The 22,606-nt window shown below is 34.9% G+C and overlaps 1 protein-coding gene across 1 annotated transcript in view; it reads left to right on the top strand.

The window, feature by feature from the left end:
* Window positions 1-22,606, top strand: part of LOC128248837 (uncharacterized) — a 137,517-nt gene that overhangs the window by 13,922 nt on the left and 100,989 nt on the right. Inside the window, exons 12-23 of the mRNA XM_089358259.1 lie at window positions 933-1,166; window positions 4,174-4,344; window positions 8,878-9,042; window positions 10,166-10,402; window positions 11,353-11,586; window positions 13,253-13,423; window positions 15,144-15,383; window positions 16,603-16,836; window positions 18,386-18,556; window positions 20,046-20,285; window positions 21,034-21,264; window positions 22,073-22,243. Of these exons, the coding sequence (XP_089214385.1) occupies window positions 933-1,166; window positions 4,174-4,344; window positions 8,878-9,042; window positions 10,166-10,402; window positions 11,353-11,586; window positions 13,253-13,423; window positions 15,144-15,383; window positions 16,603-16,836; window positions 18,386-18,556; window positions 20,046-20,285; window positions 21,034-21,264; window positions 22,073-22,243 (2,499 nt within the window). The remainder of the gene's footprint in view (window positions 1-932; window positions 1,167-4,173; window positions 4,345-8,877; window positions 9,043-10,165; window positions 10,403-11,352; window positions 11,587-13,252; window positions 13,424-15,143; window positions 15,384-16,602; window positions 16,837-18,385; window positions 18,557-20,045; window positions 20,286-21,033; window positions 21,265-22,072; window positions 22,244-22,606) is intronic.

Below are 22,606 nucleotides of genomic sequence, written 5' to 3' on the forward strand. Positions count from 1 at the left end.
TTATTATTATTATTATTATTATTATTATTATTAAAGGTGGTGAGCTGAGATAGCCATACCCCACTTAACATGGTCAACCTCATTACCATGCCACTCTCTCCCTCCTTTTCTCACTAACACCAATACTAATTCTTTCTCTTCCACCTACCCCATACTCCCTCTTCTGTAACATCTGCTTCTGTTGCTCTCTCAGCTACCATCCTCTCACAATTATAAATCTGTTCCTCTCACTTTGCTTTACCTACTCACATAACTCCCCTAAAAATCATCACACTCTTTTGTACTCTCCTTTAATTATGGGGGACACTTTAATCCCTTAGTTGCAAGTAGCAAGGCAACATCAGTTGTGCAAATGTCACAAAAATCATCCAATGCACTCAATATAGTGGTTGGCTTTAGGAAGGACATCCAGCCATGCCAACATGGTAAACAAAGGAACATAGTCAGATTCTGTCAAAATGTCCAACTCAAGCCAATGGAAAGTGAACATTTAGTGAAAATGACAATGATGCACAGTATGAATATAACTCACTATTTATTTCTTTGCTATCTTTTACACTGTCAAGACTTAAGAATATGAACTTTTCCAAAGAGAGATGGCTTTTGGAATACTTACATGTCTGTCCTATCAGTCAGTTTAAGAAGTACTATAGTTTTAGGTTTATGTCTAACACTCAGATGTTATTAGCTTTCATCTTTTCTGCTGAATATTTCACACTGTTATTTTTACTAGTAATTCAGCATATTTTGAGATCCTCATGATTTATAATATTTAGAATATATAAGTGATGTGTATATATATATATATATGTATATGTGTGAGAGCGTGAGCGTGAGTGTGTGTGCGTGTGGGTGTCTGGGTATGTGCATGCACGCATGTGTGTGTGTGTGTATGAGCATAAAATGTATTTCTTTCCTTTTTGTTTTTCCAGCTGATGATAGCATGATTATATTAAAAGCGATAGACATACCAGGACAGGATAATATTGGACGGCGTGAGAATGTGGACTTAAAGACATGCAATAGAGCTTGCTTTGAATCTCCAGGATGTAATTCTTATGAGTACAGTGATAGATCTCGATCCTGTGGTTTGAGTACTGTGACTCATGCGACTCATGAACTCAAACCCAACACTGCAGGCTGGGATATTTACATCTTAAATCCAGGTTAGTAGAATACTTTCTCATTTTATCCTGTGGATGTCTGTTTGTATTTACATACCCGAATTTGTATATAATATATATGTATATATACATATATGTATGTATATATGTATATGTATATGTGTGTGTGTGTGTGTGTGTGTGTGTGTGTGTGTGTGTGTGTGTGTGTGTATCTATGTATATAGTAAATCCAAAAAAGAAGAACAAACACAAAAAAAACAACGCAAGCACATGGTACATGCAAAGTATTAGCAGACGCTCAGGGAAGGAAAGAAAGATGGTTTAACATTTCGAGCAAACGCTCTTCTTCAGAAACAGAGGAAAGTTCAATAGAAAGGAAGACGGAGGAAGAAAATCATCAATGATTCACATGTGGTTACATTTTGAAAAGATATATATATATATATATATATTGGTATGGTGATGCAAACAGAACTCAAAATATGAGTATATGTATATTCTTATTAATATTTAGCAGAAGCAACGGAGTGACTCAGGTTCTGCAACACACAAAACTCTCAGACCTACAGTCACTCTGTTGCTTCTGCTAAATGTTAATACACACACACACACATTCAAATATGAATTAGAAGTAGCTCAAAGTATATAGACAAAAACAAACACGCATACACAAGATATGTGTGTTCTTAGTTCATGGGTCAGCTGCGGTCTTTAGGTGTAAGAGAATATATTCTCTATGTGCCTGGTGTAAAAAAATACCTGAAAGTAATGAGACAACTCACATCAGGTCCTTTCTCAGAGCATTATTGTTTTGACTTATCAATGTCACATACTGAACAAGTCCTGCTGCAAGCCATATCACTGACTATGACTATATGCTAAATGGTTTAGACACCATCTGCTGGTATGTCCCAACGTTTGCTACTTAGGTGACATAACGAGCAGTGGAAGAGGTTGTACAGAAAGTGTAATAGCTAGAATAAGAATAGAATAGAGAAAGTTTAGAGAGCTTTTACTTTTGTGTGAAGGGAAAATTGTACCAAGTGTATGAATTGTGATGCTGCATGATAGTGAGACCTGGGCCCTGAATGTGGAGGGCATGCAAAGACTGGAGAAGAATGAAGCTGGTATGCTCTGCTGGATGTACTATGTCAGTGTGCATGTGTGACAGAGCACTGGTGTGCTGAGAGAGAAATTGGGAATAAGAGGAATTATATGCAGTGTATAAGAGAAGAGACTGCACTGGTTTGGTCATGAGGTGTGGATGGATAAGGACAGTTGCATAAAGAAGTACCAATCACAAGTTGTGGAAGAGGGAGATCCAGGAAGACATAGGATGAAGTACTGAAGGCCAATCTCAATATGCTGAACCTTATGAAGGAGATGACAGAGGACTGAGATATGTGGCACATTGCTGTACTTAAGAAGATCTGCCCACAACAGAATCAAAATTTTAAAACCAAGGTGCCACATAAAAAGTACTGGTGCTGGTGTTACTTAAAAAGCACTGGTAATGGTACCACATAAAAAGCACATAAAAAAGCACCAGTACACTCTGTGGAGTGGTTGGTGTTAGGATGGACATCCAACTATAGAAACCAAGCCAAAACATTCTATGGAGCCTGGTGCAGCCTCTGACCTTACCTGTTTCTGTCAAGCCTTCTAAATCATGCTAGCATGGAAAATAAATGTTAAATGATGATGATGATAATGATGATGAATTTGTGTGTTGAAACAAATTTTGTTGTGTTTTGGCAGGGTCATTACACTAATAATAATAACACATGCATAAGTTCCGTTCCACTTCTCTATTGTTAGTCAATTGGTTAAATATCTAACCAACTTAACTAATCAATTATTTGTTTAATGTGTTGGTTAGACAATCAATAGGTTGTTTGTTAGTCAATGTTCTTTCATTACTGTTAACAACCTCTTCAGTGACTCAATGACTTCTCATCTTACTCCAAGGTCTGCTCTGAGTCTATCTGAGAATCATTCTTATGTCTGTGTGTATGCATGCTTGTATGTGTCTGTGTAGCTGTGTGTTTCCAAACAAAAAAGTGTGTATGGATAGATAATAGTACACTTAGCCTTTGTGATCCTGAAATAAAAGTGGTATGGAAGAACTACTAGGAAAAGCTATTAAAGGTGGAGAATGAATTGGAGAGAGGGAATCTCTCCATGTTAACCCAACAGAGGGATAAGCTACTCTAGTCAATAGCTGCATGATAGATAAGGCAAATGAAGATATGAAGACAGGGAAATCTCCTAGTCCATTAGGAGTTACTGCTGAGATGCTTAAGATATTCATTCAAATAACAAGGAATTTTGTTCATTGGGCTATTAAGGATATGTATGAGAAATTGAATCTGATATGTTTAAAATATCTAGCAGAGTAGACTAAAATCTAGTTCCTCAATTACTAAACTAAGTAATATGGGAATGCTATATGCAATGACTAGAAATGCAGTGTCATTATAAAGTGTAATAAAAGCAAAGGAAATACATAGAATGAGAAGACTACAAGAGCATCAAATTTTCATTAATGTTTAAAGACTAGAGAGATGTTTTGCAATCATTCTCTGATGGTTATGTAATGTTAGTGTGCATGAATAGAAGTGTACAAATGAGCAAAGTAAAAGCCACATATAAAAGAATCCAATGTGATGTGAAGGAGATAATAAAACTGGCATGGTTCAGGCATATGATGCATATGGAGAATGATTGCTATATAAGGAATTGTCAAGAAATCAAACTGAACAAAATTTTCAGAAAAGGGAGACTGAGGAAGACTCGGGACAAAACAAAAGACAATAGATGATGGTAATTGGTGATATGTAGAGCTGCAATAACCTGATGAAATGTACATTAGAAATGGTGGTGTTGAACATTGTGTGTGTGTGTGTGTGTGTGTGTGTGTGTGTGTGTTTATATCTCTGTGCAACTTGCTTCACTCAATACATTTCATTGTAAATCTGTTATGTTCTCATTCTCATCCTCCTCCTAACATACTTTCACCATTAGTATCAATTTCTGTCATCAATTCCAGTTCATGCGCTAGTTAACTGTGGACCTCCAAAAGATGTTGCTCGCTCCAAAAAGGCCTACACTACCACTAGATACAAATTTGAGGTGACATATATTTGTGAAGATGGAAAACAATATAAGTTGACATGTGAAAAGGACAGTAAATGGAGTCCCATAAAATTTGTTTGTAAAGGTAATGTAAACAGCTTTTCTCTATGTGACACTGTCTAGGTGATTTTTTTTGTGATATTTTTACTTATGTGTCTTTGTCAGAAGAAAGTTGGCTCTTCGTACATACATCTTCTTTGCCCATTTAATGCCAGAAGAGGAGTGGGGAAAGAATCCTCAAGCATACCTTTCATGAGATCCTGTCAGAAACAACTATCTTCAATTAGTCCCCAAGACCAGCCAAGCACATGGATGTTATCCAAGCACCTTGCTCGTGGTTTGTTCCTGGGTCTCCTGCCTGTTGGTTTTGCCTGTAAAACTTGTACAACAAGTCTTTCCCAATTCGTTCTTACCACATGCCCGTATTATCAGAGTTGTGATCTCTAATTTGGAGACATTGTGACTCCACCTGGAGCGAAACTCCGGTCTCTGAGTTACTCATTCTATCGACTAACATCACTCCTATGTCTCTTTGGTGTAACCCCATCTTGATCACTTGTATTTGTGATTGCATAGTTTCAGTCATCACCTATGAGTCATGACCATAGATAAGGATAGGCTTGAACACTAAATTATTCAGCATTTGCATCTACTTCTGTTTGATGCTGATGGAATGTTGAAACTGGCACATTACTGCCCCAGCTCCTGTAATTCTTGCACTAAATTGAGCCACCTTCCTTCAATCACTTGTGAAAACAACTCCTTGATACTTGAACTTCTCTTACTGCTTCAGTGAAACTTTATTTATATGTAGAGTACATTGCACAAGCTTCTTGAGAGAATTACTGTCTTAATCTTTGCAGAACTGATTTTCAATCCTGCTGAGCAGCACTCAGTGGGAAACCTATCACGTGCATGTCAGAGATCACCTTCTGGTGAGTTGAGTAATACCATGTCATCTGCAAATTTCAGTCAACTGGTCCTACACCAACTGGTCTCAATACCACTTTCAATTCAGCTGTGCATGTTAATCCTGTCCATAAAGATTATGAACAGGGAGGTGGCAGTAAACTGCCTTGGTGGAGTTTGACACCCATAGGAACTTCAAGCCAACAAGCTGTCCACCGTCCCATACTCCTGCAGAGTATGACTGTCTCTGCTTAGGTGCCTCTCCAGAGATCAGACCACTTGGTACACATAAGTCAAGCAGAGAATACCTTCCTTATTTAAGGCTTTTAATATCTGAGGCCAAATTTTGTTCTCTCCAGCTCTAAATATGGACAAGACAGAACTGGTGAAATTCTGGAAATGCTGGAGTAGAGACAAGTGAATGTACGCTGTGTGCAAGAAGTAAGGGGAAAGTTGCCTTAGTTAAACTCCACATGGTGAAAAGAGAGATGCAAATTCTTCTGATAATGACAGTAAGTTGGGTTTGGCAAACTGTTTGCTGAGAAATGGATAGATAAAGTAATTGAAGCAGTCAGGGTATGCAAGAGGATAATCAAAATGAGACTAGTTATAGGCAACTCAACAGCAGCAGTTACCCCTGTATATGCTCAACAGATGGGATTAACAGAAGTACAGAAGTATTGTCCCTGTGACAGTATGCTACATTCACTTACTATATGAGTAACACTTTTTTCTTTTGATTTGCATAATCCACATTGGGAATCTACTTGGTTTTTGTCTATCTTGACTTTTATCCAATTAGTCCTTCATGCTTGATCTTGTGTAGCTACTAACAATCTTTCTCTCACCCTCTTCAGCTTCCCTTTCTGCAACCATAACCATGTCTCACAACAATAATTCGCTGAAAGTATCTTTGGGAATCTACCATGCAACGCCTTCTCCTACCTGTCAGATAATTTCTGTTCTTTTTTTCTGGCTTTTAAGTTCATTTGGGTTTTTGGTTTCCCTATGTCATGCTGTGACTATAGCAGCTTTTAATAAACTTTCTTCACTATTACCTACATAGGAGAGTATATCTACTCTAGCTAACTCCATGCAGTCTTCCACTGATATTAACCCTCTTCTATCTTTTTATTATGTAGGTATAATCTTGCTACTCCTGACTTTGGGTGGAATTCTCCATTCACATTGAATTCCTTCCTAGTTCTTCTCTCTAGCTCTGCTAATTCAGTTTTTGTCCAATCTAAAAAAGCTGCTTATTATTATTATTATTATTATTATTATTATTATTATTATTATTATTATTATTATTACACTCATGATTATTAGCACTGTAAATTCCTTTCATATTACTCCCATTGCTTGAGCTATTATTTTGAAATATGCTTAGATTATTATTACTAACACAGTTTCTACTTTTAGTGTAAAAATTATTATTACTTTTATTATTCTTAATACTGTTACTACTTTTAATATAAATATTATTGTCATTGGGTAAGAGAGCAGCACATGCCATCAAAGTGATGCTAGGGTACAAATGTATGAAGCCCAATTTAACTATTTTGACTACCTGTCTGATGACAGTACATTAGGCACATGCATCACAACCACATGTGTGTGACATTGTGACCTCATATCATGAAAAATAGTGCATAATCTTACAGGTGGAGCCCAGTTAGAATTTTTTTCAGATTGAATAGCTCATCCTACTCAAAAGGTCCCTGAATAAGGTTTGTGTAAGGATGATGAACAAAACACCCACGTTTCCAAAGGCAAATTATTCAAGCCTCAAAAGAATCTCTTTCAGTACATGGTTATGAAGTTCCTCATAACTCCTGTTCATGATCAGAGATGCACATATCGTCAGCCATTAAAGGACATGCTCAACTGGTTAAGGTCAAGCAACTGACAAGCAAATCTGCAGTATTGAGTAGAATATTTGCTGTAGCCCATCTTTTACACCAAGACAAAACATGTACTTGTTAACACTTCCAATCAGTTAAGATCAGAAGCTATGAGAGCCACTGCTTGTTACTGCATCATGGCATTATTATTATTATTATTATTATTATTATTATTATCATTATTATTATTTTTATTATTGAGTGAGAGAGCAACACACCATCAAGGTGACACTGGAGTACAAATATATGAAGCCCTACATACCCACCATGACTACCCGTCTGATAAGGGTACATCAGGCACATGCACCACCACCACCACCACCACATGTGTGCAACATGGTGATCTCATATCAAGATAAACAATACATGACCTTGCAGTTAGAGCCCAGTTAGAATTTTTTACAGGTTGAGTTGCCTGTCCCACTCAAAAGGTCCCTGAATAAGGGCTGTTTAAGGATGTTAAATGAAACACCCTTTCAACACATGGCTATGATGCTCCCCCTCGACTTTTGCTTGTGATCAGAGATGCACACATCTTCAGTCACTAAGGGACATGCTTAACTGGTTAAGGTCAAGCAACTGACAAGCAAACTTGTACTACTGAGCAGAATATCTGCTGTAACCCATTTATTACCTCCATCTTAGATAAGGTGGAGATATTGTTTTCAGTCATGTTTGTTTGTTTGTTTGTCCATGGACAAGATATCTCAAGAACCACTGGATGGCTTTGGATGAAACTTTCAGGGATGTTTAGCCTCATGATTGGCACAAAATGATTAGATTTTGGGATCAATCCAGTATTTTCCAAGGATTCTGGATTATTTTTCATGTTTTCTTTACTTCACATGTATATGTAGTTTCACATAGTTCTCTTGTACACACACACACACATATACACATATACTCACACATTTTCAGCATTGAACATTACCGTCCCATTTCCATTGTACACACACACACATGCAAACATACCTCTCTTTTACACACACATATACTCACACTTTAAACACCGTTATTGGCTTTTTCATTCCTTCCTTTGTTATTCATCTATCACCCCTTCCTTTCTTATTCATACAATGCTCTCTTTGTCATTTGTCTCCTCTACCTTCACCTCTCACTCCGGCACTATTTTATATATTTATGTATATATATATATATATATATATATATATATATATATATATATATATATATATATATATATATATATATATATAAAGTCATCAGAATTTTGGAATATCTTCTTTCATTTATTTTATACATATATTAGCGCTTTCGTTCGTCTTTCGAACTTGTCAAATATAATTCTGTGAAAATACAGAGATATTGCTTATTTATATAAAACAGGTGTTTTTTGGGGCTTTATTTATAACAGAACATCGTTTTGTTTTTTTTTGTGTTTTTTGGGGTGAGGATTTGGAGACAATGGAAGATGTATAAGCAGATAGATAGATAGACAGGCAGATAGAGAGATAGAGAGATAGACTGATAGTCAGACAGATAGAGAGATGGATGTGGTAAAAGAGAGAGAGAAGGGCCATTGTATTGAAATGGTCTTTTTAAGGAGTGTCAAAAAAAAAAAAAAAAATAAGGGTAAAAACTTGTTTACTACTTACTCTATTGTTTTGCATGCATGTGTGTGTGTGTATGTGTGTGGGTGTGTGTGTGTGTGCATTCATATCTCTGTACAAATAACTCAACTTGCTTCACTCAGTACCTTTTATTGTAAATTTGTTACTTTCTCATTCTCATCTTCCTCCTAACATAAATTCACCACTAGTGTTAATTTCTCTCATCAATTCCAGCTAAGGTTGACTGTAAAACTCCAAAAGATGTTGCTGGTGCAAAAAAGACCTACACTACAACTACCTTAAAATCTGAAGTGACTTATACTTGTCCAGAAGGAACAAAGCTAAAATCAATATGTGGAGAGGACAATAAATGGAGTTCACTTGCATTTTCTTGCAAAGGTAACACAAATAGCTTCTCTCTATGTAACTCGGTCTAGGGGATTTTTTCTGTGATATTTTTACTTATGTGTCTTTGTCAGAAGAAAGTTGGCTCTTCATACATACATCTTCTTTGCCCATTTAATGCCACAAGAGGAGTGGGGAAAGAATCCTCAAGCACTAAATTGAGCCACCTTCCTTCAGTCACTTGTGAAAACAACTCCTTGATACTTGAACTTCTCCTGCTTCAGTGAAACTTTATTTATATGTAGAGTACATTACACAAGCTTCTTGAGAGAATTACTGTCTTAATCTTTGCAGAACTGATTTTCAATCCTGCTGAGCAGCACTCAGTGGAAACCTATCACGTGCATGTCAGAGATCACCTTCTGATGAGTTGAGTAATACCATGTCATCTGCAAATTTCAGTCAACTGGTCTCAATACCACTTTCAACTCAGCTGCACATGTTAATCCTGTCCTCTATGGGTGAAGTTTGACATCCATATAGATTTCAAGACAACAAGCTGTCCACTGTCCCATCCTCCTGCAGGACCTCCCACAATAAGTCCTGAGTGATTCAGTCATATAAAGCCTTTTCAAGGTTTACAAAGCAAGCATACAACCTCTTGACCATACTCCCATGATCTCTTGAAAATCTGTCGCTCTTTGAATATTTGGTTGTCTGTGCTGTATCCATGGTGAAAACCACACTGTTTGTCTACCATCATAGACTTGACAATATCCTAACAACTCTTCATCAAACACTCAGCATAGATTTTAATTGGGAAGCTTCACAAGGAGATTCTTCTATAATTAGTGCATTCTGTCTTGTCTCCCTTTTGGAAAATTATTCATCCAAGGCTGAATTTTGTCTTCTCCAGGAGCCTTGCTATGTTTGAGCTTTGTAATTGCTCTTGTGACCAGTTTCTGAAAGGTTAGTCATCACTCCTAGATGCACCTAACACTATGACAGAAAACAATGTCTTTCCCAAGGGCATTAACTATGTATGTAAAATAAACTGACAGACTGAAAATCACACTTAGAACTTTTACTAACACCTACCTCAAATTTTTGGCCTTTTATCTTTGTTAAAATTTTTTGCTGTTATTTTTCACTGATCTAAATTTTACTTTAACTCTAGATATACAGACAAGCTTTGTGAAAATAAGGAACGCCACTCTAGATGTACTTGGGAAAACATTGATAGATAGCAAAACGTTAACAGGAGAAGCCTGTGCTGCAAAATGCTTGTCTCTTAAAAGTTGTTTATCATTTGAAATAACAAAAAGTGGAAAATGTTATAAGTTAGATGATACTGCAGCTTTGTCTAACCATATAAAGATAACTACAAACAGAGATTACTACCAACGAGTAAAACGTAATTATGCTTTGTATTTTATTATTGGTTTTGAAATGTACAATTCCATTTGCACTTCATAATATATAAACAACAAATTTCTGGAAAGATATTAACAGTTTTGACTTATGTGGACTGGTATTAACATACTGTTAGTGCTTCTCATATGGTATTTGTTCACCTTAAACACTTTTGTGCATATTTTCAATTATTGTTTGATGTTTGAAAGATAAGTCTTATTATTTTTATTAAATCTTAACATTGAATGGTTATAACAGCAGTTGACATTTTGATTGACTACCCATTTAAAGCATACCTTTCAGATGGAGGATGTACTAAAGGAGTATCTGTAATCCATAGTAGGATTGTTTGTGATTGTCAGGTAGGTGTGAGAGGCCAGGTAGATTGTATTGGGCCAGATATGATGTTGTTGTTTGTTCCTTCTTCGAGCCATGCCTGGCTTATAAGGGCTGGTTTCCTGGTTTCATTGGCGTATAGGTTTCCCACCTGGACAGGACGCCGGTCCATCACAGGTGAGCTGCTAGATGCTGGAAGAAAGAGTGAGACAAAGAAAGAGTCAGAAGAAGTTCACTATTACCTTCTGCTGGAGCCATGTGGATCTTAGGTGTTTCACTCATAAACACACACATCATCTGGTCTGAGATTCAAACCTGCGATCCCTCTACCGCAAGTCCACTGCTCTAACCATTAGGTCATGTGCCTCCACATTGCACCAGATATAATTTGCTTAAATGCTAAAGAGTTAAGTCTCAAGATGTACTACAACTCACAAGAATGCTGATGAGGGTGTCAATTTGTAAATCAAATATTTGTTTTTAGTAAATTTTCCATTTAAAAATCATGCACCATAAGCATTATAATATTTAATGTATGTATTTGGTGTGGTGTGTATATGTATGTCTCACTGTCTTTGTGTGTATGAGTATATTTCTTGCTTTCTTTTTTTCCAGCTGATGATGATGTTAATAGACTTAGAGCAACTTCTGTACCAGGGCAAAATAATATTGGACAGCTTAAAGCTGTGGAATTAAAGGAATGTCTTCATGCTTGCCAAATATATCCAGGATGCTTATCTTTTGAGTACAGTGAGAATTTAACATTGTGCAATCTGAGTAATTTGAATTCCTCAACTCAAGAACTTAAACCCAATGATGATACTTGGGATACTTACTTCATTAACTCATGTCAGTAGCATTTTCATTTCATTAATTGTATGAATATCTGTGTGTATTTACTTATATGTATATGTGTGTGCATAACAACATATGAATATATTTATGTAACATAATATGTAAGAGTATATATATATATATATATATATATATATATATGTATGTATCCAGAGTTTAGAGAATGTAGTTGATAAAATCCAGGCTACACATGTTACATAGCTAGCAAACCTCAGAAGTACACACACACACGTGCACACATGCACACACATTCATACATATATATGTATGCACGCACACACACACACACACACATACACGCACGAGAAATTACAATAAACACAAGTTTATATCATTTGTTCCTAATTATGCTTCACCACTCTAGTTCTTTGAAATCCTCCATTGAATGCTTCAAGAGAAATTGAATAATTAAGTACAACAGATTATCGAGGACCCTGTTGATGCAACCATGATGTTCTCGTGATCTGATGAGCCAACATTGTTTTGCTTTTGCATGATGCTGTCACACTGCAGAATAAGCCAAATCTTATCTACTAATTAGCAAATGAATATAATATGAAATTCAATGAATCAAAATTTCAGGTTCTTCATTATGGAGTTGACATGCACAAAACTTATTAGACATCAGAAAACCAATTATTGAAAGTTCATAAAAACATACTAGACTTAGGAGTAATCATGTCAAATGATGCATCTTTCATCAGACATCAACTTGATCTTTACATGCAGACATCTTATCGGATGAAAACCTTCATAACGCAAGAACTAGTAGTTTGGCTGATTCTTTGGAAAGCCTTAGTTATGAGTATACTAGCTTACTGCTCGGAACTTTAGTCTCCAAACAGACCCAGTCTCATAGAAGAAATCAAGGGGTTACAGTGAACCTTCACAAGTAAGATAACTTCTGTTAAATTACTAAGGACATCTCAAAGCTCTACATCTCTACTCCATTGAATGGTAGAGAGAGATATATGTTTTTATTTATGTATGGAGGATCATGGATGGTCATGTTTCAAACTTCAGCATTAAAGAAAACTTTAATGCAAGAACTGGTAGGTACTGTCAGCTTCCACATATGCCACCTTCAAAATCATGAACAAGGACACTTTATTGCAACAATCTGGTATTTAGAGGCCTTCAAGTGTTCAACAACTTACATAAAGAAATCAGAAACATAAAAGAGATTTCTACTGAAAAAAATTCAATAAATCATTGGATGAATTCCTCACCAAAATACTGAACCAGCCAGCAATACAAGGTTATACTCAAGAAAGATCAGCTGCTGCTAATTCATGTAGAGATCATAACTTAGTGGTTTGGCAAAAGAACCGATCGAATAAGTACTAGGCTTACAAAGAATAAGTCCTGGGGTCGATTTGTTTGACTGAAGGTAGTGTTCCAGCATGGTCACAGTCAAATGACTGAAACAAATAAAATAATATATGAATATATATATATTTAAAGGTTAGTAGAGTTAGCGGTTGGAATAACCATCTAAGGAATAAGAATATCCGTTATAAATATATATATATACTTATAAATGTATGTGTAAATTTTTACCATTTCACTCAATATCTTTCATTCTAAATTTGTCATTGTCTTCTTGTTCTCATCCTCCTAATATACATCCACCATCTACATGAATTATGATCAATTTCAGATTTAAAACCTGTTAAATGTGGACCTCCAAAAGATATTGCTGGTGCATCAAAGTCCTACAGTTCTACTACCTACAAATCTGAAGTGACATATACTTGCCCAAATGGAGAAAAATTTAAATCACAATGTGAAAAGGACAGTAAATGGTCTTTAGTACCACTTACTTGTAAAGGTAAAATAAACAGATTCCTTCTTTTTGTTTTTGTCTAGGTAATTTTGTTTTATTGTTTTATGAAATATTTTGGTCACAAGAATTGCTGCCTCAATGACAATTTCCATTGTGTCTGTAGCTGGTGGGAGAGAGAAAGGAAGTCATCTGCAGACCAGAGACGTCTCCAAATGTTTGAAACAGTGTGAACACCATTAATTCTATGGCAAGGTGATAGTATTATATTGGGTGATAGATTGGGTCTGACAACCAACAATTGGAAATATGGAAACTGGTTCCCCCTGCCATAGTTTACATACACCAGATTCCATCCTCAGTTGTGTGATGCAAATTTTAAACTATGCCAAAACTGCACCCAATACCTTATTGTTGTGAAGTGAACTTATTAAGCCCAAGCTATATCTGACTCATCTAGATAATTTTTCTCTTTATTTCTGACTTAAGCTGTCCCACCCATACTTTGTGTCATCATCATCATGTACAGTGTAATGTTCTGAATCCTTCATTACTAGATTTTGGTCATCTTCTAAAACAATCTTCTGATGCTCTTGTGATCTTCTAATCCACCACCCTTTATTATAATATTATTAATCACAATAATGGTCTTTAATTTAAGCACAGAACAAACAAATTTTGATGTGAGTGGTTTTGTAGACTAGCTCATTATTATTGTTTAGGTGCATGGCCAAACATTATGAGAGAGGAGAAAGAAAAAGGAAAGAGAAAAAGAGGATAAAGCAAAGAGTGAGACAGAAAGAGGGAGAAAGAAAAAGAGGGAGAGAGAAGCGCCATGACATGAGGTTGGGGGAGTGTCATATTTATGTGGTTAAAAATGTTAGTTGAAGGTAGAGGAGAAGAGTTCAAAATATAATTTGAGCAGAAGGGGTGATGTTCTGATGGTGAGGTAAAGAGAGGCAGTGAGAGAGGGGAGAGAGAGAGAAGAAGGAGAGAGAGAGGGAGAAAAATGATAGTGGTCGTGGTGGAGATGGAGGAGGAGGTGGTGGTGGGGCAGTGGTGACTGAATAGTGAAAAGTGTATTTTTTTAAAAAATTGAACCAAGTTTTTATGTCACCTGTCACTTAATGCATATGCATAAGTACAATTCCATGAAATATTCACGCTTATTTATGTGGCAGATATATGCAATTTAACTAAAGATTGTATCATATGTACAGGATATTTTTTTTAATGTTTATGGGAAAAATTGAAAAATAAGCGTGAATATTTATTTTATGAGTGTTGTGCATTAAGTCTATAAAATTATGCATAAAATGTATAAAGTGTATATATAAAGTGCATTAAGTAATCATCGTATTCCAATTTCTTTCACTTTTCAATGAGTAGCAGATGAGTGACTATCTTTCCATAAAGACACAACAATAAATTTACCATTAAGTGTGTGAAATATTCACGGTTCCTGCTAGTTATCATTAATATTGTTAACATCACCAACATTAATAATAAATTCTTGTTGTTGTTAAGGGTGGTGGATTGAGAGAAACATTTGAGCATCAGACAAAATGTGTCATGATGTTTGTCCTGGCTCATTACTTGCTAGTTTCAAATCCTGCCTTTCCAGGACCAATAATATAAAGATACCAGTCTAGTGTAGTGGCCAATTTACTCAATTAATTTTAACCTCAATGTTTAGGCTTTTAAGTTAGAAATTATTATTGTTGTTGTTATTATTTTTCATTTGTCAACATTTTACCTTCAATTTTAGATGTTCATTCACATTTTATAAAAATAAATGAAGCAACACTGAATGTACCTGGGAAAACATTGTGGAGTAAGAACAAAGTAACAGTGGATGCCTGTGCAAAAAAATGTTGGTCTGACAAAAATTGTTTATCATTTGAAATTATTAAAAAAAGTGGTAATTGTTACTTATCAAAGCAATCTGCAGCTACCATTGAGAAAATAAGATCAGACAAAAGCAGAGATTACTACCAACGAGTAAAACGTAATTATTCTTTGTATTTTATAATTCGAAATCTGTCTTCTTTTTTTCTCTAAAATTTGTGATCCCATTCATAGTATGTAGATCACCACGTATACTTTCTGTATTTTATACATATATATATATATATATATCATTTTATTGTATGTAAATCTCTACATTTCATGTCTGTCATTATATTGCCCCACCTCCCTCATTTGATACCCTGGTGACAAATGAAAGAAATCACTATAATTTTTTATTGTTATTATTGTTGTTGTTAAGGTGGTGAGCTAGCAGAATTGTTTACAAGCTGGACAAAGTGCTTGTAGCATTTCGTCTAACTTTATGTTCTGAGTTCAAATGCTGCTAAAATTGACTTTGCCTTTCATCTTTTTGGGGACCGATAAAATAAGTACCAGGTGAGTACTGGGTACTAGTACTCAGTACTCAGTACTAGATACAGTACTTAGTACTTAGTACTAGATACAGTACTTACTGGGTGCTAGTAACTGAGTACTGAGTACCATTTAAGTACTAGAGTCAATATTATCAACTCAACCCTCACCCAAAATTGCTGGCCTTGTGCCTATAGTAGAAAGGATTATTATTTTATAGATATTTTTAAAATATTGGATAAATACCTAGAAGTAACATGTAATTAAAATTTTAACTAATATATCAGAAAGCTGTCTAGTGCATTATTTTTTTAATGAATAATTTATTATAAAGGCACAAAATTATTTTTCAGTGTAAGACACCCTCTTCTGAATTTTAGTACATCATGAGATATACTTGTTACCTTACCCCACTGTTTGGGTTATAGATAATCTATTTGTACATTCTGCTTTTGATAATGTGCTTTGATCTAAGATTGAATGACCATAACAACACTTAATTTGTTGGTTGCCCACCAGTTTAAGGGAGTTTTCACCCTACAAAAGCACAACATCAGAGGAAGGATGTACAAATGGATTTTCTGCAATCTAAATATTGCAACAATATTTTAAGTAAGTCTCAATATGTATTACATCTCACATGAATGCTGACTAGGGTGTCATTTTTAGATCAAATATTTTCAAATAATAAATTGTCAATTTAGAATTTTATACACTATATGCTTTACTGTATTTAGTATCTGTGTGTGATGCCTGTGTGTGTGCATGTGTGTATGCATGTCAGTGTGTCTGTTTGCGTGTATTTCTGTGAGTATAAAATGTATTTGTTTTCATTTTTTTTCCAGCCACTGATGAGTTTAGTACAGTTAAAAATATTGGTGAACTAAAGAAGGATAATCTTGGATGGCTTAAGAAAGTGAAATCAAAGGAGTGTAATCAAGCTTGCCATCAGCATGCACTGTGTAATTCTTATCAGTACAATGAGAAACGTAAACTTTGTGGTCTGAGTAATGGCACACAATTCACTCATGTACTTAAACCCAGCAATGAAGGTTGGGATGTATACATGATTAATCCAGGTCAGTAGCATGTTTTCATTTTATTGTGTGTGTCTGTGTGTATTTACATATACATATTACTGTAAATCAGACGCATGCTGTATTGAGAGTAAAATATATATTGTTTGCATGTGTGTTTGTACACACACACACACACACACACATACACACACACACAGAGGCACAGGTGTGGCTGTGTGGTGAAAAAGTTTGCTTGCTAATCATGTGGTCTTGGATTCAATCCCACAGCATGGCATCTTAGGTAGGTTTCTTACACTATAATCCTGGGGTAGAGGCTGTGTATGGATATGTTTGCATCTATTGTAGAGAATGATGTTCAATGTGTTGTTGTCAAAGCTGGAGTAAATGACCTTAACACTGTGGAAATTGAAGAGTTTATAATATCTGAGTTCTAAGGAAATGTTTGTTAAAGAAGCTCCTAGATACACTACTGGACAAAACCTTAAAACCAATGGATAAACTGCTGAAATGAACTCCTTGCAGACTGGTACATTCGACTATTTTTCATTATAAATTCGTTATTGGCAAATGCAAAAAGATATATGAAAACCTATAGAAATGTTTAACATTTAATACAGAAAATATCCATTGTATAAAAACTAACAATATTTTACCTGGTCAAAAACTTAAAACCATGAGAAATAAAAAGTTTAAATCTGGTATAAACTATCAAAATTCTGGTATTTATGTTCAAGTTTTCTTTGTGTCAACAACTGACAGTTACTCCCTATCTATTTCACAACAACAACAATGGGCAAATCTAAAATATTGATGGATTTTTAATGTGGTAGAATTGTAGAGCTCAAGAAGCAATGTTTTTCTCAACATGCCATCTCCAGTGAAATTAGTCGCAATAAAACTGTCATTGCAAACTCCTTAAAATCAAAACGACTTAAATCTCTTGAAAAGAAGTTTTTGGAATGTGTAACTAAGTGCTTTGGCTGTATACAGCTTTTTTTAATGCCTGCATTATAGGGTAATCTGTACAGAGGAAGTTGTTTTGAGTGTCAGTGTTGACTATTTCCAGTTTAGTATTGAACGTAGAATTCTTATGAATTATTGTTCTTTAGCCTTTTGTAGTTGATCATTTTCTTCACTCAGTTTGAGAAATAGGAATATTCTGAATTTTCATGTTGAACAGATGTCTAGATGTTCATTATATGAAACATTTCTAAGAATTGGGTCTTTAATTCATTGTTCATGTACCCTAATCCATTGTATACATCTCAGTCTTGTTTGCCCTATATAATTCTCATTGCTTTTGAGCATGTGAGGCAGCAAATGAGATTTTTTTTTTTACAATTCATATTTGCATAAATCTTCAGTTCCTGCTGCTCAAAAGTAATCTTAGAACAGGCATTAATTTTTTCTATCTCAATGAATATCATTACAAGTGTATATATGCATGTGTGCATTTATATCTGTGTGCAATTTTTTTCAATTTGTTTCATGAAATAACATTTATTGTAACATTCTCATTATCTCTATGTTCTCATCTTACTCCTAATATACATGCACCATTGTTGTAAATTTCTGTTGTTAATTTCAGTTTTCAAACAGATTGACTGTGGATCTCCTAAAGATGTTTTTGGTGCATCAAAGTCCTACAGTTTCACTACCTACAAATCTGAAGTGACATATACTTGCATAAATGGAGTAAAATTGAAGTCGATATGTGAAAAAGACAATAAATGGACTTGGGTAGAGCCTATTTGTAAAGGTAAAATAAATAGATTCTCCCTTGTTGATTCTCTTTAGGTAATTTCCTTTCATTTGTTTTATGAAATATTTTTGTCAGAAGAAGAATTACTGACTCCATGACAATTTCCACTGCATCTATAGCTAGTGGGAGAGAGAGAGAGAGAGAGAGAGAGAGAGAGAGAGAGAGAGAGAGAGAGAGGAAGTTATCTGCAAACCAGAGACCTCTCCAAATATTTGCAATTGAAGAAGATTTTGTTAATATTTCTGATATGTTGAGTGAATTCATTGGGGCTTCCACAGTGGCTGGTCCACAGCCAATTTTGAACTTCATATTGCAAACAGATCTGACATAGCTTATCATCTGGTATAATTTGTTGCCTGGTTCAACATCACCACCTGGCCTTTAGATGGTCATGGCAATGGTGGTGGATAGTATTTGGTCAATGTTAATATATTTATTACAATAACAAATACTCACATTGACCTACAGTTGTTCAGGCTGGGCATGGATGACATGAATCTTGCAAGTGTAGGAGCGAGAGTGGCCTGAGAATTTCATGGCACTGATATTTCTGCCATGACTAGCTTATCAGTAAAAACAAAAAATCCTACTTCATTAAAATAAATTATGCATTCATTGTTTAGGTGCATGGCCAAACACTATGAGAGAGCAATGAGACTGTGTGATGTTCATGTCTTTCTCAGGGACACTGTTTATATCAAGTGTATCTCACTAAAAGTATAATTTTGATGAATTAAAATTTATTATCTTGTTACATTAAGTTTTGTGTATCCATATTTACTACATATTTTTATTAATTCACTACCTGATGATGACAATTAAATTATTTTAGTTTTCCAAGGCAAAACAGTAAGGTAAGGGGGTTTGCTATGTCTAGTTATATTTAGTGACATTCCTCTACATTCTGGGTTTAAATCCCAACAGAGTGTACTTCATCTTTCATACTTCTGAGGTAGATTAAGCAAGTACTTCATATGCATTCTCACTGTTGAATGTGTGGCCTTGTGCTTAAACCATTGTTATAAATATGGTTAACTTCATCAATAATACATCCTTATCCACAAGAACTGAAAGGTATTTTTGAATGAAAATAATGCAGAATATACAATCTATAAAGGAACTCTAATTTTTATGGCTCTATATGGACTTACAATTATCTAAAAAATTTTGTACTTGCTGTGGAATTTCCATAGGTATTGCTAGTTATGATTATAGTTATATATTATTATAATTGTTAAGGGTAATGGATTGACAGAATCATTCAAGCATCAGAAATAATATGTTGTAGTATTTGTTCTGGCTCTTTAACTTCTGGGTTCAAATCTTGCTTGTGACAACTTTCTTTTTCCAGGGCAATAAAATACCAGATAAATGTAGTATCCAACTTAACTGAAACTCATACCTCAAATTTTGCTCTCCTGCCTATGTTAAAAATTATCATTATTGTTGTTATTTTTAATTGCTCTAAATTTTACTTCAACTCTAGGAACTGGGACTCATTTTGTGAAAGTAAAAAATGCAATTCTGGATGTAGATAAGAAAAAACTATTGCATATTAAAAATATAACAGTAGAAGCCTGTGCAACGAAATGTTGGTCTGACAAGAATTGTTTGTCATTTGAGATAAGTGAAAAAAGTGAAATGTGTTACTTATCAAAAGTATCAGCAGCTTCCTCCGATAAAATGTTGGAAGTCATTGGCAAAGATTACTACCAACGAATAAAACGTAATTATTTTTTGTATTATATTACTGGACTTTTTCTGAAATTTGTGATTCCATTTATACGCCAGCAAATATAGACAAGCACTTCTGTAAAAATATTTACAGGTTTGCCAATAAAGACAAATATAGACATGTTCCAGAAAAGGAATGCAATACTAGAAACTATAAATATTGATAAGGCAATGTCATATAGCATTCAAGCTTTTTTTCAATTTAAATGTCTCCATGAACACAGAGAGGAAATTTTAAGTCTCCTGCATCACTTGCACAATTTAAAAAAATAGGTAATTTATTATAAAAACACAATCCATCCACAAAATTATTCTTTGGTATAAGACACTTTCATCCGAATTCATGGAATTTCTGTTGCATCATAAAACATACTCGAAACCTTACCTCAAAGTTGCAGGTAATTCCAAGCTTGGTGTGCTTTGGTTTAAGATTGAATGGCCATAACAACACTTAAAACATTAGTTTAAGGAAATTTTGACTCTGCAACAGAAAAGGGATGCATAAATAGATCATTTGCAATGTATTTGTTGAAACAAGGTTTCAGGTGGATTTCAAGATGAACTATTAACAGACATGAATATTGACTAGGGTGCTATTTAATGGATCAAATATTTATTTACAATAATTTGCTCATTTGAAAAACTATGCATAACTTGCTTTATAATATTTAATATATATGTGTGGTGTATGTATGTGTGTGTGTGTTAATATGAAATAAATTTCTTTTCTTTTTTTCCAGCTGATGAGGTGACTTTTAAATTTAAAAGAGTTACCATACCAGGGCAGGATAATATTGGACGGCTTAACAAAATGAAGTTAAAAGCGTGTCATCAATCTTGTCTAATTATAGGATGTAATTCTTATGAGTACAATGAGAAAGCTATGTTATGTGATCTGAGCAATGTGACTCACATGACCCATGAACTTAAAACCAGCTTTGCAAATTGGGATCTTTATATTATTAATCCAGGTCAGTAGAATGTTTTCTCATTTTATTTAGTGTCTATATGTGTTTACATATATGTGTGTGTGTATTTATGTTTGTTTGTACACACACACACACACACACATATATATATATAGATAGATATACGTTTATCAATTCATTTTGCAAGATTCCTGATGTGAAATCATGTGTTGAAAGAGATATTGTTGTATTTCAGGATGGTCATTTTATTTATTATTTTTTTTGGGGCCAAATAAACACATGCACTATATATTTTTTCTTCATTCGTTTATTACTGTTATTTTATTATTTTAACATCTGTCCATTGCCCGGAAATCTTTCGTCACGCATCTGTAACCTCTTCAGTGACACTTTTCGTTTCCGTGTGTGTTCTTGCTCCACTTACTCCATTATGTTCTTCTAAGATGTGTATTCTTATGTGCGCATGTGTTTGTGTGTGTGTGTGTGTGTGTGTGTGTGTGTGTGTGTTTGTGCATAGTACCCACTGACTGGTTCCCATGCCGGTGGCATGTTAAAAGCACCATTTACTAGTATGTTTTAACTTAGTCTATGCAACCCACTACACTCTCGGAGTGGTTGGCGTTAGGAAGGGCAGCCAGCTATAGAAACATTGCCAGATCAGATTGGAGCCTGGTGCAGCCCACTGGCTTGCTAGACTTCAGTCAAACTGTCTAACCCATGCCAGCATGGATGTTAAACAGTGATGATGATGATGACACATGCACACAGAAACACTGTCATTATCACCTCACTTTCATCCTCTTCCTAACATATGTGTACCATTGGTAATTATTTCTGCTCTTAATTCCAGTTTATGGAAAAATTAACTGTAAACCTCCAAAAGATGTTGTTGGTGCATCGAAGTCCTATGGCGCTACCACCTATAAATCTAAAGTGATCTATACTTGCCCAGATGGAAAAAAATTTAAGTCAGTATGTGAAAAGGACAGTAAATGGACTTCAGTAGCACCTATTTGTAAAGGTTTGTAAATAACTTCTCTCTTGTTAACTTTGAGCTTGCAATTTTGTTTTATATTTGGCTGAATGTCTTTGTCAGAAGGTTTATTAACTATATGACAAAATTCACAGTGTTTCTAGCTGTTGTAAGGGTGAGAGGTTGTTATTCTCAGACCAGCGACATAGCCAAATACTTGTGGCAGAGTGAACTCCATTGTTTGTACTGAAGGGCCAGATAACACTATTAAACTGAAAGCATTGAAGCTTGTTCCTTCCAGCAGGGTTCCACACAGTTTCTATCTACCAGATTTCATCCTTAGATGTGAAGCAAATTTTTTACCACATAACCAAGACTCCACCCAGTACCACAGAGCTATGATGTAAACTC

This window comes from Octopus bimaculoides, chromosome 10 (genome assembly GCF_046866305.1).
Source record: "Octopus bimaculoides isolate indiv1 chromosome 10, ASM4686630v1, whole genome shotgun sequence".
Classification (NCBI taxonomy): Eukaryota; Metazoa; Mollusca; class Cephalopoda; order Octopoda; family Octopodidae; genus Octopus; species Octopus bimaculoides.